General features: G+C 31.8%; 1 protein-coding gene across 1 annotated transcript in view; it reads right to left on the bottom strand.

Annotated features, from left to right (window-relative positions):
• Positions 1-22543, bottom strand: part of RIMS1 (regulating synaptic membrane exocytosis 1) — a 658456-nt gene that overhangs the window by 226710 nt on the left and 409203 nt on the right. Inside the window, exons 5-8 of the mRNA XM_074237321.1 lie at positions 8545-8612; positions 7850-7960; positions 5315-5414; positions 1687-1810 (exon numbers count right to left, since the gene is read on the bottom strand). Of these exons, the coding sequence (XP_074093422.1) occupies positions 1687-1810; positions 5315-5414; positions 7850-7960; positions 8545-8612 (403 nt within the window). The remainder of the gene's footprint in view (positions 1-1686; positions 1811-5314; positions 5415-7849; positions 7961-8544; positions 8613-22543) is intronic.

Raw genomic sequence — 22543 nt, 5'->3', positions numbered from 1 at the left:
TTATATTATTTTAATTTTATATTTTTAACAGGGCTGACTTTTGATGTGTCAATAGTTCCTCTCCTAATTTTTCATTATACCAGTTTTATATCATTATAATCTTCTTTAGTAGTTGTATTTTATGATTGTAAATAGCCAAGAATCAATAATACTTTAGATATATTCTTTCAGTATCCCTGATCATCTGAATGCATTATGGCAATACCATTGCCATATAATTCCTTCATCGTTTATTCTATATTTACAACCCCTCTTCAGGAATTACTTACCTCTTTCCCATCCCCATATTTGCCTCAGCTCAAGAACACATGTAATATAAAACTAATATAAAGTATATATTAATAATATGCTAGAAAGCTGGATAGATAGAAAGCATAAATACTATTGCAAAATTTCTTATTGTTGTACTTTGTACAGTTATTTAATTTTTGATATCTAACCAAGCCTTCATTTATTTTTAAAAATTTTCATTTTTACTTAAAACTAGCATAAGTATGCTGTAGATATAGCAATCATAGAGAATATAGTTCAATTCTTTGACAATTTGAAGTAATAATTTTCATGTGTGTTTTATGAGTACAAATAGCCATGAAGAGTATATGAATTTAACCTGTTATACTTAGGAAAAAGTATGTACTTTTTCAGAAAAATTGTGAGCTATAGCCCAATAATAACAAAGAAAGAAATGTAAAGAAAATATTTTTTCAGTAATGTGTTCAAATATTAAATGAGTTGTAATCAACAACTTCAAATGTCATTTCAAAATGTAGATGATAAAAAGGAATACTTACTCTAAAGTGTGTAATACTTAGCTAAACCAAAAAACTAGACGGTGGGACCTATATTATATTTCTGTACTTCTTTGGGACACATCTCATTCACAGAGAATGAAAAGATGCTATGATTCAGAATAAGCCTAAGTTTGTGAAAATTTGGATGCTCAAAATTAAATTACTTCATTTTTTCCTGTGTAGAATATAAGCTTCTTAAGGGCACATACTGTTTTTATTATTTTCTTTGCATGTTCAGCATCTAGTTCAATGACTGATAAATAGTAAGCATTTAAAATGCTTGTGAAAGTATTTAATTTAATTATTTCTTTTTATAAAGAGTTAACATTTAAAATGTTGAAATAAAAAAATGAAGTTTTTTTACAAAATCATCTACCTTTATTTAAATGAAATCTATGCTCAATCTGCATGTAAAAATATAGAATGAAGCACTCTGTTCTTATATTCTATGAATTAAAGTGGTAAAACCTAGCACATTAAAAGATTTATTGTAGCATTAGGTTAGAAATGCTAAATTTCAGTTTTCATAGTAAGAAGAATTAATGAATTCCCCCTTTCTCTAATAACAAAAATCACAAAATTTGTATTACTAGAAATTAATAGTGTGCCTTTATTTGAAAATGGATGTCATTCTTATTTCATAAATAAAAGCTTATCGTACTCGGTGACATTTAGCCTTATCAGAACTTAAATTGTCTAAAATGTAGTGCAGAAAATTCAGCATACATATCTAGAGTTATTTCTGTTTTTTTTTTTAATCCAGTATATGTGCCCATATTTGAAGAAAATGCCATCCACATAACAGGTATTATATGAATGTATAAACTTCCTTTTAAAACCCTGTTAATACATGTAATTTACTAAACTTAAGAAGCAAGTTTTTTTTTAGCCTTACCCAATAGGCCTTGAAACAATAATTTCAACTTGAGGTTCTGATTTTGATTCTAAAATAATGTTGTAAACTTCTTCATTTGTAGCTCCAGGCAAGGGTTTACCATTCCATTCTAGAACTTCATCCCCTTGAATTTAAAAAAAAGGGTATTTTTTTACCTTATGATTTTTCTTTTATTTTTTTCTTTTCTGTCTTTTAAAATGTTTTAAACAAAGAATGCAAAACATATACCAATATATTTTAGTTATCTAAGCTCCACTAACCAAAAGCAAATTGTCACACCATGAAAACTAACTGAATGTCCAAGTTGCTAAGAAGTTATTTATTTATTTATTTATTTTGCAGTCTCCTGCAAACAATATGATACATGATTTCCTTGATATATGTATATATCATATATTATACATTATTTATAATATATTATATATATATATATTCATCAAAACAACTACCTTATGCTATGGAATAGAATTAGCACATTCCAATTGGAAGGGGTCTATTAGGTAGCAAGCATCACCATGTCTGGATGAGCGTACAATTACTACCAAGTTCTTAGACACAAATCCTAGTGTGCAATAATAGTGAGTGTAAATCTTCTGGTCCTAAGATGCTATATAGTCTTTGCCAGATGCACAAAAGAATAAAGATGAGTGAAAGGATTTCAAGGCCACAAACATAGTTTAACCTAGGTAGCTATGGCAAGATAACGAAGCAAGCGGATGTAAAATTGTTGCATGAGGGCTAACCCATTTCCAGATGTTAAAAGTACATAATTCTATATACAATATACCTTTGTTAGAATTAAATTACTAAAACAAAAACTTTTATAAAAGGAATTTTGAAATAAAATCAATGTCAACAAAAATCCTGGAAAATAGTTCTATTAAAAATAATCTAAGGAGTTCTCAACCTTGGAATACAATTGTAAAAATTTTATTTAATATACTTTTGAGAGTTATTGAATTTTTCTCCTAAATGAAAAAGTGCAAGTGAATCAGGAGGCACTTAGAAGAACATTTTTAAAAGAGTCATTATATTCTTTCATTTTAAAAAATCTGGGTAAATACACATTTGAATTTTTTAAGATTTTGATGAGTTCTTTCCCCCAAGATGACACGGACATATACTGACTTTTCTATAACTGACAGCAATTTGGGTGTAGTAATTCATCATAGTGCCTTCGAAGCCTAAAAAAAACCAGAAGTCATTTAATTTCTAAAAGGACAGTAATTTTCTTATATACTATGGAACTCTATGAGAAATTTTTAAAAAATACTGTTTCTGCTTAGTGAAACCATTTCTTTTTATCTTGTACTTATGAAGAAATTTTATCATCTGAGTAACTGCATGTAATAATTCTTAAAATTAGTCTTTATTTGTACCCTTTGTTGAGAGAATTTGGCATGTAAAAGTATAATCAGGATTGATTAGCAATATAGCAAAATAATCTTTTCTTTCATAAAAGACTCATTGAAAATTACCTTTAAGTACCATGCTCCCCTAGTGAATCTCATTGCTCATTTGCATTAACTGCTTAGTTGAGAAACAGAAAGAAGTAAATGAGTAGAAGCAACTAATGATCATAGATTACTATGAAAAAATAGATAAGGTAAAGAACCATTGAGATAAAACTTATCTTTGGGCTTGTGAAATGGAAAGCATAATTCATTTTTAAATGAACTATATTTACTTGTATCTTTTTGCCACAATGGAGAACAGGACAGATTGGGTAAAGGACTGACCTTGGAGCTAGGAAGACCTGGGTGAATTCCCACCTCTTAAACACATACTAAATGTCTGACTTTGGGTAAATCTTGGAACCTCTCATTTAGGCAAATCTTTAAAGCCATAAATTGTAGAAAATTTGCAAACCTGAATTAGTAGAGGTAGTTTCCTCCTCTGGGAGTTTCATCTAGCAATAAAATTGCAGGTCAACTATCTATCTTCTTCTTACATACCTCTATTATAAAAAGGACTATACAGTTAAATCATTTAGGCATATTAGCAGCAGCTTCTACCATTTTAGATTTTTTTTTCTGACAGATTGCTGTTAAATTGTTAATGAAATCTAAAGAAACACTGGGGAGCTCATATTTAAAAGAAATCCACAATATTACTCCCACAAAGGGAAAGATCCTTTTCCTACAGTGAGGAAAAAAATCACTGCTTAGTTGATCTGTTTTGCAAATTAAAGTTTTTGCCATTGGGTTTTCTTAGACAGGGCACAGCTGTATGTCAGGTTTTACCCGTTTTGAGGCTGGTATTCTACTCACTAAACTAGCACATGTTCAGCTTGTGGCCCACATATGGGTATTCAACAATTGATTATTTTCCTTATGCTGCATGTTGTCTCATAATTGGTCTCTGAAAAGAGCTGGCGTGGAGTCCCAACACTTCTTTACAAACTAAACAGCAGATGGAGCAAAATCACTTGATTCTCAATCTTTTCCTCTATAATTACTATGCAACATTCATCCTGTAAAGAAGTTTAGCTCTGGACTTGGAAAGAATCTCAGAAGCCATCTAGTTCAATTTTCCTCATTTACAAGTGAGGAAACTGAGACATAGGAAAGTTAATTTGATCTTTGATTTGATCTTTATTTATGTTAGTAAATCATATTAGACCATATTTAAAGACAGCACTCTAGAATATTTTCTGAGGAAACTAGATTGTAAATTTAGAACAATTCAATTCTCTTTTTTTAAATGATACAACTGCTGCCTCTTAATTCTTTACTGTCACCTTAATTCCCTCCCCCAAAGCAAACCCTTCAAAACTTTTAATTCAGAAGAATAAAGAAGAAAACAAAAAAAAGATATTTTTTGTATCAGCTAACAAAGAACAGAAAATAAAGGAAAGAAAAGCACTAGTATGTCAAAAGTAGAGGAAAATTATCTTTGAATTACTGTCAACAAAGCTCATGTTAGTTACTCTGTCATGTATAAGAGGAAATGTCATGAAAGCAAAATTAGCTGGAGTCATAAATTCTAAACATCTGGATTTATTGTAGTCACATAAGCATCAAATCGATCACAATGTTCATCTTCTATTGTGAATACTACAAAAATACAAAGAATATATACTTGCCTATCCAAATATAGCAGGTGTTCTTTAGAAGGTACACTTACTAGCAAGATCATAAGTATATGATTGTTATATGCACAATTATTGTTTTACTATATGAACAACTCATTGGAGTGGAAAAGTAGGGTACCACAGCTTTAGTAGTTGTTTTAGTTGTTGAATGGACTCTAAGAAAAATGATTAAGAATTGAATACATTTTCACATAATTTTAAATCAGTTGAATCATGCATCAATGTTATGAAGTAGGCAACACAATTCAGTCCTTTCATATCAATAGCACTTCATAAGAGGAAATTTACTCTTTTCTACAAGATTGTTATTAATCTATAATAGCTACAGGATTGTATACCCCGGAGTATATTACTGTCATATTGCCACTGGCAGGTACTAACTGACTCACTGAAAAATTTATATTTAATTTTTCTTCTATATGATTTGTTCAACATTAAAGTATTTACAATTAACAATGAAGTAACAAAAGGAATATATGATATTAGATATATTTTAAAATATATATATATATATATTTAAAAATATCTCTTTACCTGCTCTTAGATGTCCTACTACATCTGCCAGGCTACCCTTCTTTACTTTGGTGATGAAGGCACCAAGACGTCCTAAATCAGTCATTTTTCCTCCAACAACCTAGATAATCACAAATTTGTAAGGTTCCAGTTCTAATACTGCAGCAACTAATTTGTAAGTCATAGAAAGATTTTTAATTATTTATATGTTTCAAAAATATAAAATGAAATTTGATTTTTATCTGATTTTAGAAGAATCAAAAATATTATTTAAATTAAAAACAATAGCAAACAACAATAAGAATTTGGCATTTATTTTTGCAATAAAAAGTCACCTTACAACAAAAGGTAGCTCTTTTCATTTGGTTCCTATGAATCCCTAATCAAAGTAAGTAGTTTATACGCTGGAAAATCAATAATCAGATCTTTTAAGCTAGTTAAACAATAATCATCTAATTAATTTATTTCTTGGCCTAATACATTTCTTCTAAGTCCATTGTTATAGTATCAATAGCTAATTTTAAATGCTGATTTTTGTATCTTTTCTTTTTTGATTCAGACAAGTGGTTTCTGAAGGGTCAACTTCAAATGAGGATTACTGATTGACAACTCTTCAATAATGTATAATTTTAGAGATTTTCTTGGGTAGGGGTCATTGAGAAATTAACTTCTTGTCTAGGTCACTCAGCCAGTAGATATCATAAAGCTAAACCTTTCTAACAAAAAGACCTGCTCTCAATCCACTTCTATGCATTACCTCAGTATAGATGCTTAGTAAATTGAATTGAAAGAATTTTTGAAAATTGCCAAAGATGGTGGGGCTGATTGGTAAGGAGCTAGACTGAATTCAGGGATCTCAAATCACACCTCTAACACATACTAACTGTGTTACAATGGGCATGGCATTTAACCTCTCAATTCCTTCAACCTTTCTTTAAGACTATAAATGTAGTTTTCCTTAATCACCAAATAATATGTTTAAAACAGGACTCAAAATCATCTATTTCTAATTCTGTGGAAGTTTTTTTTTAATGCACTAAACCTAATAATTATTAGAATTTTTACCAGAATCAATTACTATTTTGCTCCAAGCTCATGGTGGCATCTCCCTTACCTTATTTAATAACACTTTCCTTCCTTTGCACTTCTGGATTCTTTTCTTCCCTCTCTGTTTCTGTCTCTTTGACTCTCTTTTTGACTCTGTCTCTGGGCTTCTGTGTTTCTGTCTTTTTATCTCTTCCTCTGTCCTGTCTCTCTTTCTTTGTTCCTATCTCTCTCTGTCTCTCTGTTTTTCTGTCTTTCTGTCTATCCTAAACACACATATTCACCTTCTTCCCCCACATACAACCATTACTCAAGAGAGAAACTGGAGACTATACCTCAACACCCCATCCCCCACCCTGCCACCTTCTCCTAAAGGATATGAACGCACCATATATCTGCTGTGACCACAATCAAAGAAGGAAGACTGAACTCTGTGCCCAGACACCCTGAAGGTGAAGTCCTGATGGAATCCCTAGATAATCCCTCCTTATATACTCTAATGGCAGTCTTTTTCCCACAATCCTCCCTTCTGCCACTGTAGGGTTTTGTATCTAGATCTCTTAGATCTCTGTTTCTCCCTAGGTCTTTCTCCAGGTCTTCTCTTCCCTTAGACATTGTATAACCACATGATAACAAAGCTATTTAATTTCTGTTACTTTTTTCTCCAAATATGGGCTGTAATATTCTAAATTATGGAGCAAAGAGAAATTCCCATGGATCCATACAGAAAGGCAAAGGGTTCTAATTATTCCAATCCTCTCAATCCTCAGTAATTAAAACCACTGGACAATATAATATTCATAATGATAATCATAATATCAAACATAATTTATGTGTTTATTTCTGAGGAATGAATCTACATAATTTAAAGAATATTGATTTGTAAGATGAATTTTATTATTTTCATGAATATAGGCTTTTAAAATTATATTTGATTAGTTATACATACAAGGTTTACTTTAAAGATTCTGGTCATTTTCTACTCACACAGTCTTTCTACTAACAAAATCATTCTAAACTAAAATTACTGAAAATTATTCTTCATATCTGCTCCCTCAAACAGTATAATTTTATTTTTCCCCCAACTGTAATAAAATAAATACTTGCTGGAAGGAAGGTAAACAGTAACTGTCTAATATTTTCATGTTATCTGGAGGAATTTAACAAAACTGGAAGGTGTAAAATATCCCCTTTATCTAACACTACATTATTCTCTATTTCCTGCCAAGGTATGTTTTTGCTTGAAACACTCTTTATTTCCTTCATTGTTTTTGCATTTTTTAATGCATCCATGTGCTAAAATGAAGAGAATTTTAAACTTCCTATAAGTTTGGAGACATAATAAATATATATGAAAATATAATAGATATACTTTTCATCAAAGGGCAGGATTAAGGAATTTTTTCAAATTATTTCAAAATATTTTTTTCAAATTATTGTTAGAGATATTGTATAACCTAATATATATTTTAGCTCAGAAGTTCCTTTTAAATTAATTTATAAGATACTTACTTTTAATCCTAGTAGTGCACCTGATTCTTTGGGCATGGTTGTTCTCTTGTTAAGAATTACACGTCCAATTAATCGGTCACCTTCTTTAGATGGTTGCCACGTTACAGGATGCTATTAAAAGTGGGAATAAGAGGAAAAAATGCATGTGTTGGTGGATTTTCATACACAAAAAGAATTAATATCATACAGAGCACAGTGTAATTATGATTCCCTCAGCTATAAAGTAGTCTAGGAAAATTTTTTTTATGCTAATAGAACTTGTTTCTAGGTTTATTAAAATTTGATTTATATATATTTTGCACTAGACATTTATCAAAGTCAATATAATTAATGATATAATTAGCAGAATGACACCTTTGAAATGAAATGAAATGCTTAAAATCTATCTTTATGTTCCACAAACATTGATTTTTTAAATAATATTTTGGTTTATAAAGTGCATGCAACTAATAGATTAAATGATTAGCACAAACTGCTTAAGGGCCATCTTTTACTTTAAAATTATGAAATCTAGAATTTAGCAATAATGATGTTTTTCAAAACCACATGCTGAATTCTTCTAATTAAAAAAAAATTCCTAACATGCTAAAATTTTTGCTGTGAGACAGAATAGCAACATCTATGATATAATAACGATACCAAAGGCCAAAAATGTAATTGAGGCCCTCAAAGGCCCATTTTACTCTACTGCTTACCGAACTTATAGGAGATGTCTCCCTACTGGGCCACGTGGTAGGATCCAGCCAGTAATAATCCAAGTCACCTAAAGATAAACCAAAAAATATAGGTACTTTCTCAAAATGGAAAAGGAATCACTATTGTTTCTTCAAGGTTAATTATTATAATAACCCTGAACTATAAAACTACAATAATTCTGTTAATATTGAGATTACATATTACAATATGTAAAGCAATATTGAAGTTAGAGGAAAATGAATGAATGGAGATTGTTCCTAAGAATGGGTTCACTAACTTCAGTATGGCTTCTATTGTGGAATTGCCTCAATTATATGCATTGAAATTAATGGAAAGCTCAAACTTACTCCCCCCCCACAATGTTTATATCACTTACACCATCACTAATAATCTTTAAACTTGTCCTTTCATTTCCAAATGCAATAGTTTCATATCATAATTATTTCTGGTAGGAAGCCATAGTTGATCAATAAAAATAAAATCAAAATGATCTGTTTTAAAACAATACACATGAAAATAGCATCCTAGGATTTATTGAGATCAATATATAAAGAGAATGAAGATCTTTGAAATATTTTATCACCAAAAGAACTACAGTAAAAGAATATATGCACTGGGTCTTAGTGGTTTTTTGTTTGTTTGCTTTTCTAAGAAAAAAAGGAAATTAAGGAAAAGATATGAATAAAAAAACTGGATAGGATAAAGATAATTTTAAAAATAAAATTATTGGCTCAGTTTAGAAGGAAAGAAGGTCATGAAAACTTAGGGAATTTTTTCAAGAACCCAGATAGGTATATTAAGACTATTTATAGAAAGCAGGTCCACTTTAGATAGAAGAGAAGAAAGGAGCACATTGAATAATGTTGATGGATAGTTTGTGTTGAGGAAAGGAAACAAATCCATTAAGTATAAAATTAGTTTAAGGAGAAAAGAGGTTCACAATGAAGTGTGAGGTAGACTAGTCAGTGTTGGGATGCTTGATTGAATTTTGAAAAGTAATAAATTAGATGCCATCATATAGATCATAAAAAATAATTTTAGAAAGGATATTCATATCAAAAGTAGGAAATTATAAAGAAGAATTACACCAGTCTATTAAAAATACACACATTAAAAATCTGCAGCATCCAGAGTTTCTACTTCAACCCTGATATGCCTACCAGTTTTTTAACCTTAACCTATATGATATTTTTAGAAGGCAAAAAAGAATTTTTTATGTTGTATAAAAATTCTAATAAATATTCATTGGTTTTGTATAGTAAAATATCTCAATACTATAAATAACTAACTGCCAGAAACTAAATTGATATGCAAAACATTCTGTGAGGTCATTATATATTCAGCCCACATCCTTTGTCCCATATATCTAGGATTCATAAAATTCAAACTCTATGCCAAGTTTGTTCCTAAGAACTGCAATTAAAAAAATTCCCCAATAACACACAGGAGAAAATGAGTATCATCTATAAAAAAGATGTGACATGGAGGATAATTAAGTGTTTTTAATAATTTTTAGAATTATTTTCCAATTTTTTTCTTGTTTGAACATGCTGAATGCACCTATATCTTCAATAATGGGAAACTTTTAACAGCACCATAGCTCTAATTAAAATGACAATTTTAGAAAAATTTATTTATCCATAAATAAAATATTATTATGCCATTTTCATGATTTTTTTCTAAAAACAGCATATACAACATACATATATCTATATATATACCATTCAATCCACCAAAATTTGATTCTTCTTGATTTTCTTGAATTGATTAAGATCTGTGTGAACATCAAGATTAATATATATATGCATGTATATATATATACACACACTTATGTCTAGAAAGAAATTTCATGACAGAAAAACTTCAGAAGAATTGAATCAGAAATTTAGAATCAAAATGAATCTTATTTATCACTGAATTCAAATTCTTCAGTTTACAGATGAAGAAATGAAGCCTAGAGAAAGCTTAAGTCAATTGCTTAAAGTCACATAAGTCATGAACAGCAGAACAGGCATTTGAACATAGTTTTTTCTGATACCAGAATCAATGTTTTATAAGCTAATATTTTATAGCACCTACTATTTTTCCTGAAATCATACTAAATGCATTAAAATTATTATTTTTTTTGATCATCACAATTTTGGAAGTTAGGTGCTATTATCATTCCCTTTTTACAGATGAGAAAAGTGAGGCAGATAATGGTGAAGTGATTTACTAGTATGAATCTGAGATTGGATTTAAACTCAAGTCTTCTGGACTCCAAGCCTAATACCATCAGCTTCCTATCAAGCTTTGCCTATTTTGTCCATCCTGACTTGGTAAGAAAACCTCTAGAATGTCTCAAGAAAATAAATATTGATGCTATTTACATCAAACACCAAGAAAAAAGCAACAGGGTTACTTAACTTAGTAATGTGTTTTGATATTTAAGAGTTGTTATCTAGGGGAAAACTCCTTTAGATCATATCTAAATCCCTCAAACTGAGTTCAAATTTACTTTTAATCAAAATCATTGTCCTGGTAGGTGACACAGTGGATAGAGCAATGGGTTTGGAATCAAGAAGACATCTTCCTGAGTACAAATGTGGCTTAGACACTTACTAGTTGTGTGATCCTGGACAAGTCCCTTATCCTGGTTTGCCTCAGTTTCCTCATCTGTAAAAGCTGGAGAAGTAAATGGAAAAAACCATTCTACTATCTTTGCTTAGAAAACCCCAAAATAGAATCACAGAGAATTAAACATGACTGATTAACAACAACTATGATTATGGGACCTAATCATGCATTTGTAAATATTTGGATCTTGGTAACTTTAATTCTGTGTTGAACCTAGAAGAAGGAAGGGAGTGAGAATTTATATAATACCTACCATTTGCCAAGTACTAGGATACATGCATTATGCTGATCTCATTTGCTATGCTTACACCTTACTCCCTTCTATAATCTAACTCTTGATTCTACAGTCTGTTGATACTGGTCTTCTTGGTTCTTCTTCCATTTTTCCCACTCCTCATGTTTTCATCAGCTGTGCCTCAGGTCAGGCATTCCCTTTCTTCCTCATATCCATCACTTAGTTTCCCCAGATTCCTTCAAATCCCAGCTAAAATCCTATTTCCAGGAAGCCTTTTCTGATTCTCTCTGATTCTCCTTGAGAATTAACTCCTTGAGATTATCTTCAATTTATTCTGTATATATCTTGATTTTTATAAAACTGTTTTCATGTCATTTTCCTTATTTAAATGGAGTTCTTTGAGAACAGGAACTCTTTTTTTTGTCTTTCCTTGTTTAGCAGAGCACCTACAATATGGTAGGTATGTCATGAATGTTATTGACTTGACCTTGCCTTTCTTCACTGACCATTTTAATGATCATATCTACTATTACAACAATTATTATACATTTTCTACAAAGCAAAAGAGCTTTAGTGGCTAGTTACTAAAACCGCAGGAGTCAGGAATAACTCAGTTCAAACCTAATGTAGGACAGCAGATGTTTAACCTCTGTTTCCTAGGAAGCAACTAGGTGGCTCAGTGGATAGAGTACTGAGCCTAGAATCAGAAACGAAATGTAACCTCACTCACTAATCAGATCATCCTAGGCAAGTCACTTAACCTCTATTTGACTGATCACTTTTTGCCAAGAAAACTCATGGAAATCTGATCCAGAGTGACACAAAGAGTCAGACACAATTGAACAACAAATAGTTTTAAATTGGTAAATTTATACTTTTATAGTTAACCACAAACACTCAGAGACTCACAGATACACATACCTATACAGAAAATGCCAAAAACTCAAAATATACATTTGATATTACCATACAGAGTTCCTATAATGTAACTCTTTATAATTTATTCAGAATTTCTCATAGCACATTCTGATAGATATACCCAAGTTCATCAATTAAGTTACAAAATTTCCTTAATGTTTATATAAAGAAGTGATTAGACCTTAGCTATCTGAATCTAAATATAGTTTATACTTTTGTTTAAATTACTGTAGTTTTAAAGGAATTATTGACTTTCTGAGTATATTCATTTGTCACTATAATCCATTTTCCTATTATTATTGATAAAAGGAAAAACACATTTACACATTCAATAAAATTTGTTCCTATAAGATTCAAAATTTTCCATATACTAACATATTTCCGTTATTATTTTTGCAATAAGTAATTAATACTGCTGAACTCAAAATGGCATAATGTATAAAATGATAAATTCATGGTATATGGTTATCGAAAATTTGCTGGGTCTAGTATTGAATAAAGTTATTTAAGAACTAATTTACAATGATCAACAATATGAAATATGGGAGGGCATGAGTCCTATAGCTTCAAATTGTTGAGAAATAAATATTAGGCAAGACCTTTGTTTGATACAAAGCTCAAAAAACTATTGTATTTGAGGGTATTGTTTATAGTGTTTGCTAAAATCAGAAATGTTATTTAATGAATTATAAAAGCAGTACAGTTGATTTCTGCATATAACTTTTAAAGTTAGCTCCAATATACTCAAATCCTTTGCCCTGTTTTTCCTTCACCTTGTCAAAACTTAATCCTGAAATAGTCCCACATTCTATCTTCTCACCACTGGAAGAAGTCATATGTGAAGAAGGAATACTATAAATGTATGTTATCTGGACCCTTATCACTGGATGCAATATTTTTACTCATCTTGATTGACTCTATCACACTTTTAACAGCAAACATTCCAATCTTTCTCAAACTTACTGTACTACTCTTCACCTTGTCCTCAACCTTCTTTAAAGAACCTCCTCCTAATTTAGAAATAAAATTGAGGTCATATATAATGAATTCTCTATTCTAGCTTATTCAACACCTTAAAAACTTTCCATATTCTCTCCTCTTTTGCTTATATCCCCGATTAAAAAAAAAAGTGAACCTTGTCCTTGTAAAGTCAACTTTTCTTGGTTTTTCAATATTTAAATGTTTTTTCAAGGTTTTTTTTTGTTCATTTCATTCGTTAGTTTCTTTGGTGGAGAGAGAGGAGTTCTCTACTTGTACTCTGAAAACAATTATCAATCAACAAGCATTTATTAAGTACCTACTATGTACCAGACAGTGCTGGATGATACAATGCAAAGAATAAATAAAATGCCCATAAAGAGCTTACAGTCTAAGTGAAAGACAAATGCATTTAGAAATTTTAGCAGTAAAAATATAAAATGAATAAAAGCAAATATGTACAAAGGAGATAAATGCAAGGTAGTTTTAAGGGGGAGGGCAAATGGAAACAAGACAGGCTCCATGCAGAAGATGGAATGCTTCATAAAAAAGAGAGATTTTGAGGCAGAGATACAGAAGTTCATTTCAGACTTGATATGATGAGCACAAAGACATAAATGGGAGATGGTCTCCTGATTAGCAAATGTAAAAAGTGGAGCAATTTACAATGAAACTGGGATAGATTGGAGCCAAGTTATATAAGGCTTTAAGTCTTAAGGAGAGGAGCTTGTAGTTGATGCTAAGGGCAAAAGGAAACCATTAGATTTATTTAGTATGGCAATCATATGTTCTGAATTTTTCTAATAAGAAGCTTATGGTTGATCTACAATCAGTTACAAGTTAACTGATTGTATAGTTTTTCCACCTTTGGCTGCAAAATACATAATAAATTTAATTTTTATATTATCCATGTGGTGATTTCTATGTATAGAAATTGTCTTTTGGATTGTTGACAGGGTGTTTATGACCAGTTTGTTATCTTAATAATAATTTTGTATCCAAGGTCATAAGTCAATTATTTCAATTATCTTTTGATTTCCTATGTTAGCATTCTAATCCCCTATGATTAATAAGTATTGCATCTAGAAGTTGTTGTAGATACAACTGATCAGCTTTGACCTCTTTAGCATTGGTGATTGAACATTGACTTATATTACCATGATACTGAATGGTTTACCTTGGATTTGAGCAGAGTGCATGTTCTCATTTTTGAGATTATACCCTAGTACTGTTTTTTTCTCTCTTTTTTTGACTGTGAGGATTGCTTTTTTCTAAGGGATTCTTGTCCACAGCAATAAATGTAGTAATAAGCTTAATTAAATTTATCCATTTCCTTCCATAAAGTTTATTCAAATCCAAGATGTCAATGCTTAATCTTTCTATGTCCTTTTGACCATATCCATTTTGCATTCTGGCTTCCTATGCAATGTTGATCTTTTAGCATCAAACTTTCCCTTTGTTACAAACATATCTGCAACTGAACTTCCTTTCAGCTTTGCCTCAGCTGCTTCATTAATACTAGAATTATTTGTAATAATCCTCATTCTCCCCAAATAGCATATTGGACATATTCTGACTGGAGGGACTCATCTTCCAATGTCATTTCTTTTATCATTTAGTATTGTCCACGGAGTTTCTTAGCAAAGATACTGGAATGCTTTGGCACTTCTTTCTCCAGTGCATCACCTTTTGTCAGAACTCTCCACCATGACCTGTCCATTTTACTTAATCTGGAATAACATAATTCATAATTTTATTGCCCTTACAAAGCAGTGATCTACCACCTGACTGACATATAGTCAAAATAATTGTTTTTCTAATAGTATTGTATGACTGTGAAAGTAACACTATATAGAAAATTAAGCACCATTGAATCAACACTTTTGAATTGTGCTGGAGAAGACTTTTGAGAGCTCCTTGGGCAACAAGGAGGTCAAATAAATCAATACTTAAATTAATTCAGACTCTTCATTAGAAGGTCAAATACTGAAGCTGAAGCTTAAACACCTTTGGTAACATAATGGGAATACAGGAATCATTGGAAAAATCCCTGATTTGGGGAAAGATTCAAGGCAAAAGGTAAAATGGGTGGCTAAGGATGAAATAGATAGCATCAAGGAAACAATGAATAACAAACTGAACAGACTTTGAAAGACAGTAGAGGTTAGAAGGTCAGTGTGCTGGAGACTATGACAAAACTGAATAACTGAACAACAAAATAATGTGGTCAGAGTTGCAATTAACAAAAATTTCTTTGGAAGAATATATAGAATGGATTAGTTTGGAAGAGAAAAGTTATAGAGATCAAATGCCTCTTTCTATAGCCCACACAAGAGGCAGCTCTATGAGAAAAAAAGGGAAAGGAAGGAAAAGAATTTATTAAGATTAGATGAGGTGCCTTGGTGGTGCAGTGGATAAAGCACCAGCCCTGGAGTCAGGAGTACCTGGGTTCAAATCTGGTCTCAGACACTTAATAATTACCTAGCTGTGTGGCCTTGGGCAAGCCACTTAACCCCATTTGCCTTGCCAAAAAACCTAAAAAAAAAAAGATTAGATGTACCAGGTGAGGGAAAGTGAGAAGCCAAGGATAAGACTAAGGTTAAAATCTGGAAAAATGGAAGGATGATTGTTGTCTTTACAGAAATAGGAAAATTTGCAATAGGGAAGAGTATCTGGGAAAAGATAATGAGTTTATGAGTTTTCTTTTGACATATTCTGTGAGTAATCTACTCAGAGATAACTAAACACAAGGGAACTGATGGGATTATTGATCATGAGTCAGTCTAGTTCAATAGCTTCTCCTATTAATCTTTTCATCTCTTTCTCATGCTGAATTTTTTTTAGCCACTAGATTCTGACCTACAAACATAGTCAAGTTTCTCCCATTCTTAAAAATTCCACATTTGAATATGCCATTATCTTATGATGTCAATGTATGTCTCTTCTCTTTCATAAACATGTAGAAAGAACGCTGATAATTGTTGCCTCTCTTTTATTTTTCCCTCCTACTCTATAACCCCATTCAACTGAAACTGCTCTGTTCAAAGGTGCCAAAAAATTCATAGCTGTTAAATTAATAACTTTTCAAAAAATAAGTTAATTTTATCTAACATCTTTAGACAGTATTCATCACCCTTTTCATCACTGTATACTTGTTCCTCTCTTTGAATCCTGTGACCCTATTCTATTTTGATTCTGTCTTATCATTCTATCTGGTTCTCTTTGGATGGGCAATATTTCTCCTCTTTCTTTGTATCACTTATACTTAGCACAGTTTTTGGCACAACATATCTGCTTAATAATTCTTGCTGACTAACTCATTTAAATTAAGTATGGCTATTTCCCAAAGCAATATTCAGAGACCACCTTTTTTCCTCTCTTGGAAATAATCTAACCACTCCCTATGGTTGAATTTGTATTTCTTTTTATTGTTTGTTGTTTTGTTTTGTTTAAGGCAATGGGATTAAGTGTCTTGGCCAAGGTCACACAGGTAGGTAATTATTAAGTGTCTGAGACCAGATTTGAACTCAGGTACTCCTAACTTCAGGTCTGGTGCTCTATCCATGGTGCCACCTATCTGCCCCTGAATTTGTATTTCTAGGCATGTTGATTTAATCTCTTTCCTGAACTCTAGAACTATGCTAATTATAAATTGTCTGCTAGACATATCTACATGAATATCTCATAGATTTCTCAATCTTGGTAAATCCCCAGAAAAAAATATATTATTTTTGTCCAAAGTCCTTCATCAACTTCAGAGTCATCTTTGACTTTTTCTCCCTCATTTCCTATATATAATTAGCCACCAACTTTTAGCAATTTTATCTCCACAACTTTACTTACATTCATATGTATTCACTTACACCTGTCAATCAATATGCAATTGTTAAGGATTTAATATGTATCCAACATTGTAGTAAGTACTAGAAATATAATGAAAGGCAAAAATAGTTCCTGTTCTAAAGGTATGTATATTTTAATGAGGAAAAACATTGGCAATTGCTATAATGCATACATCTGTATACATATGTGTGTGAATTTTATTTGTATACTTTACACTGAGCACTCTTCTGACCTATAGTCACATAACACCAGCTGGCTTTTAGACATCTGGAATTGCATATCTTTTCCAGAAATGAAACTTAGCATGATGAAAAGAGAATTCATTATCTTTTCCCCATCTAAAATCTCTCAATTTTTCTGAACTTCCCTGTTACTGTTCAAGGAACCACCATCCTTCCAGTAACCCAGGACTGAAACCATGGTGTCATCCTTAACTTCTCATTCTTAATCACCATACATAGCCAATTTGTGCTGTACCATTATTCCTAACTTTGCTATAGCCTAAATGAAATGTAATCTAAGAAAGGAAGAGATTAATAGCTATTGGAACCACCCAAAACCTTCTTAAAAAGAAGGCTTTGGACAGAACTTTAAGGGAGTTTGAAGAAATTAAGAGAGAAAAAGGTACAGAGATGAGAGATGGGTCATCATGGAATTGAGACAGGTGAAGAAACAAAACATTCAATCATGAAGGATAGTAAGCAAAAAAAAGGTCTAATGGATGTTATTGGATTTTAGAGCAAATTTATGTGGATGAAGTATAAATAGACTGGAAAAATAGGAAAAACCTTGGTTCTGAATAATATTAAATATTAAAGAGAGGATATTATATTTGTTCTTGAAAATAATGAGGAACAGTTAAAATTCAATTGATGTTAATGGGTGGATAGAGTAACCTGGTTAGAATAGTCTTTATAAAAATCACCTTGGAAGATAAGGGAAGGATGGACTGGTTTGGACTAGTCAAAGAGATTCATTAGAAGTCAATAATTGGGGCAGCTAGGTGGCACAGTAGAAGAGCACCTGCCCTGGAGTCAGGAGTACCTGAGTTCAAATCTGACCTCAGTCACTTAATAATTACCCAGCTGTATGGCCTTGGGCAAGCCACTTAACCCCATTGCCTTGGAAAAATTGAAAAAAAAGAGTCAATTCTGGTGAATGGTGATTAAGTCCTATACTAATGTGGTAGCTGTGTGAATGGAAAGAATAGGAAATATATGAGCAATGCTATAAAAGCACAATAACAAAATATGAAAACAAAGTGGTTGTGTATTAAGAGTATGGAATCAAGAATGACACCTTGAATCCAGGCCTAGGTGATTGAGCAGATGAAGGTTCCCTAAGAAAAAAAGTCACAGGGATGTTTCTTAACATTATTTAACTTATATTACAATCAAGTCTACAAATATGGTATTTTTTTCCTGAATGTATTATGTAGATGATTAGTTAATATATTGGTAAAGTATTTCTGAAAAAAAAAGAAAAAAGTCACAGGGAAATCAAGAAGAGGAGAGGGAAAAGGGAAAAAATAATGACTTCTGTTTTTGACATTTTGAACTTCAGATGTGTGCAAGTTCTCCAGTTCCAGATGTCAGAAATACAGTCTGTAATGTGTGATTGTAGATAATAGATAAACTACTAGTACTAGATATCTAGATCTAGATATCATCTAATTAAACTTTCAGAACCTGAGAGAACACCAAAGTAGGTAATGCAGAACAAAAATAAAAATAAGTTCCAGGATATAGACTTTGGGGAAAACTAAAGTAAATGGCTATAATATGAATGAAGAATCAGCAAAGGAGAGCAAGGAGTACTCATTAGAGTTCTTATAGAAATGGCTAAAGAATCAGAAGGGAACACTGTTAATAAGAGCCTAGAAAAGAGAGAGATCAGAAGAAGTTGATCAATTGAATCCAAATACCATAAAAGGTCAAGAATGATGAGAACTGAGAAAAGAACATTAGATTTGACAATTAGATGATTTGTTATTTTGGGGTGAAAAATTTAGTTAAGGCATGAAATCAGAAGTCAAACAAGAAAGGATCTAACAGAGGGAAGGGAGAGGAAGTAAATGCAGTTAATTAATTAGAATACTGATGATTATCTAAGAATGAGAAAAGAGACATAGGATGATGGTAAATAGACTAGTAGGATTCAATGAGTGTATTGTAAAGATAGGAGAGACAAAGAAATGTTTTAGGCTGTAAGGATGAATCCAGAAGATTGGGAGGAGCCTAAAGGATGATAATGGGAGCGATCTGTGAGAAGAAATCAGAAGAGATAAGATCAGTGAAGCACAAAGAGGGTTTGGTCTTGGCAAGTCATCTAAGACTAGACTGAAAGGAGAAATAATGAGAAGATATTAGAAGCATTTTGAGATGAGGAGAGGAGCTCTTAGTGAATGGTCTTTTTTTTTTATGAAATAAAGACTAGGTCCAAAACTAAAAGGGAAGGGAGAGGTGCTATGGAAGGTTTAAAGAGAGACCAGAAGGTTTGGAGCAACCCCTGTGGAAAATGTTGATAGAAATTAATAGGGGAACAACAAAATATTTGCCTTAGTACAACAAGGATCCAATCAAAATTAGATAACAAATTTGACTCAGTCAGCTCAGTTTGGGGGTTTCTTCTAAGTCTGTACAGTACCATAAAAATAGGAAGGAAGGCAACAATAGATAGTTATGATGATCTAAGCTGAAGATTTGGCAACTCATGATATATAATAGGATCAGAGGGCAAGGGATTTAAGAGCAGAAAATAGTGTAGATTGGTTCCGAAAGGAAGCAAGTGCAAGTTAGGGAAAGGGAGGACAGTATAAATAATGCCAAGATAAATGTTTAGGAAAGAATAAATGAATAGAAAAGAACATCTTGATTGGATTACTTAGTTGGTTTTCCTGCTTCCATTTTCTTCCCTCTCTTATTCTTTCTCCAAACTGATATTCCTTACACACATCTAAGGAAGGCACTTCTCAATCCTTCAATTAATAAGCATTTATTAGGCACCTATATACCCAGTACTGTGTTAAGTAATGGAGGGTACAAAAAGAAGTAAGATAGAACATACTTTGAAGAAGCTTACAATCTAATGAATAGTTTACAATATAATGAGATTTGGGGCAGCCAGGTGGTACACTAGCATGCCTGACCTGGAGTCAGAAAGACTCATCTTCATGAATTCAAATCTAAGCTGAGGCATTTACTAGCGATATGACTCTAGGCAAGTCATTGACCTTCTTTGACTCAGTTTTCTCAGCTATAAAATGAGCTAGAGAAAGAAATGGCAAACCAATTAAGTATCTTTGCCAAGAAAACCCCAAATAGAATCATGAAGAGTTAAAAATGACTGAAACGTGACTGAACAGCAAAAAGAAAACAATGAGAGTCTTACAAAAAATACTATCTACTGTTCCCTTTTGTCTCTAGGATAAAACATAAAATCTTTGTATTAGAATTTAATGTTCTGCACAATCTAGATTCTAAATACCATTTCAATTTTATTTCATGCTACTCTCCTCATTCCCTTCATTCCAGTCAAATTGATATATGAATTGTACCTAATACATGACATTCAATAAACCCACTTTTGTGCTTTTTCACAAGTTGTCCCCCATACCTGGAATGTACTATCATTTTTCCTCTGCTTTTTATAGTCTATAATTTTCTCCAGAGAAAAGCTTGAATGCCACCTTCTGCATTAGTCCATTTTTGATGATATAATTGATTTTACTCTTTAAAATTTACAATTTCAGTCCAGATACATATTTACTATATATCTAAATGCTGTATCCTTCCAGTAGATTAGTTTCTTGAGGGCAGGGACTATTTTTTTTTAACCTTTTTGTTTACAGTACCTAAGATAGAAGTTAATAAATGATTGTTGATATTGAATCAGTCAAATATTGTTGAGGGACTTCTTATTTCCTAAGAGAATTTATGTATCACATAAATAATTATTTCTAAGATTTAAATATTGATAGCTCCTTATGTCTGCCACTATAAGATAATATGTCCTATGAGGAGATGGCCAACATCAAATGAGTGAAAATTTCAACATCATCATCATAATTTGTGAATATCTAGAATTGTAAGAAAGAAACTTGGTTCTTCTTGAAGTTTCATATGTCAAATGTAGATTTAGCTACATCTATCAAATGCATAGAAAAAGTGTATTTAAGATACAGGTGCTGAAAGAATATCCAACAAACTTAGAATAGTTATGGAAATGTTAAAGCTTCTCATCAAGATAAGAGCTTCTATTATTCAAATAATCAACGAATCAGTCAACAAAGACTTGTTATGTGTCACATGCTGGGCCAGGTACTGGAAATAAAAAAAAATGAAATAGTTCTTGCTCTCTTGGAGCTTACATTCTAAATTTGTGGGCTAAATTCGTTTTTAAATTTAAAACAAAAGTATTTGGTATTAGGAGTATTATTTTTGTTTTTCACACATGGGTAGGGACTTATTGTTTTAATTTCAACTAATGAGTGATGATACCTGGCATGCAAACCATTTTAAAGGTAGCCGATCCAGAATTCTAACCAGTAATTAATACTAGCAAACAACTTTAAAATTATCTTCTATGTCTCTGGAAACTTAACTTCGCCCTCTCCATACAAAATAGAAGACATTTTATGCACAAAAGTAAAAAGTAAAGTAAAAAAGAAGTAAAGTAATAAGAAGTGATTGTTAGCAATGTCCCTTCTTAGCTATGAGGAGTTGATTAACTAATTTGAGGGTTAACAAATTTTTTTAAAACTTCCCTTCTGGACCATATCTATCACCATTCAAATTCCCACCTTAGTGTGGTTAAATAGGACAAAGTTTTACTTGAGCTAATATGTCATTAAGTGGCATGAGAAGGCTAATTGTGGATATAATGGACTAATCCCTACCCTGTATATATATATATATATATATATATATATATAATATATATAATATATGCTCATAATTATACATATTTGGACAATGAAGCAGTTAGATGGTTCAGTGGATAGAGTGCTGAATCTAGAGTTAGGAAGAACTGAATTCAAATGATGTCTTAGGGAGTGGCCAGGTGGCTTAGTGGATAAAGCACTGGCCTTGGAGTCAAGTGTAGCTGGGTTCAAATCCAGTCTCAGACACTTAATAATTACCTAGCTGTGTGGCCTTGGGCAAGCCACTTAACCCCATTTCCTTGCAAAAACCTAAAAAAGACAAAAACAAATGAGGTCTTAGATACTCACTAGCCTTAGGCAGTGCAAAGTAGGTGCGGCCTAAGCTTTCTCATTAGGAGTTTCCTACATCAATAAAAGCACAGATCTGGGGAATTTTTTTTAATCTGAATTTTGGGAGTGGTGGTCCTGATAATGATGATAATGATGATCTCACTGAAAATAGATATTCATGTATTACAAAGTATAT

This window comes from Macrotis lagotis, chromosome 5 (genome assembly GCF_037893015.1).
Source record: "Macrotis lagotis isolate mMagLag1 chromosome 5, bilby.v1.9.chrom.fasta, whole genome shotgun sequence".
Lineage (NCBI taxonomy): Eukaryota > Metazoa > Chordata > Mammalia > Peramelemorphia > Peramelidae > Macrotis > Macrotis lagotis.
This window is presented reverse-complemented; position numbering and strand designations above follow the sequence as displayed.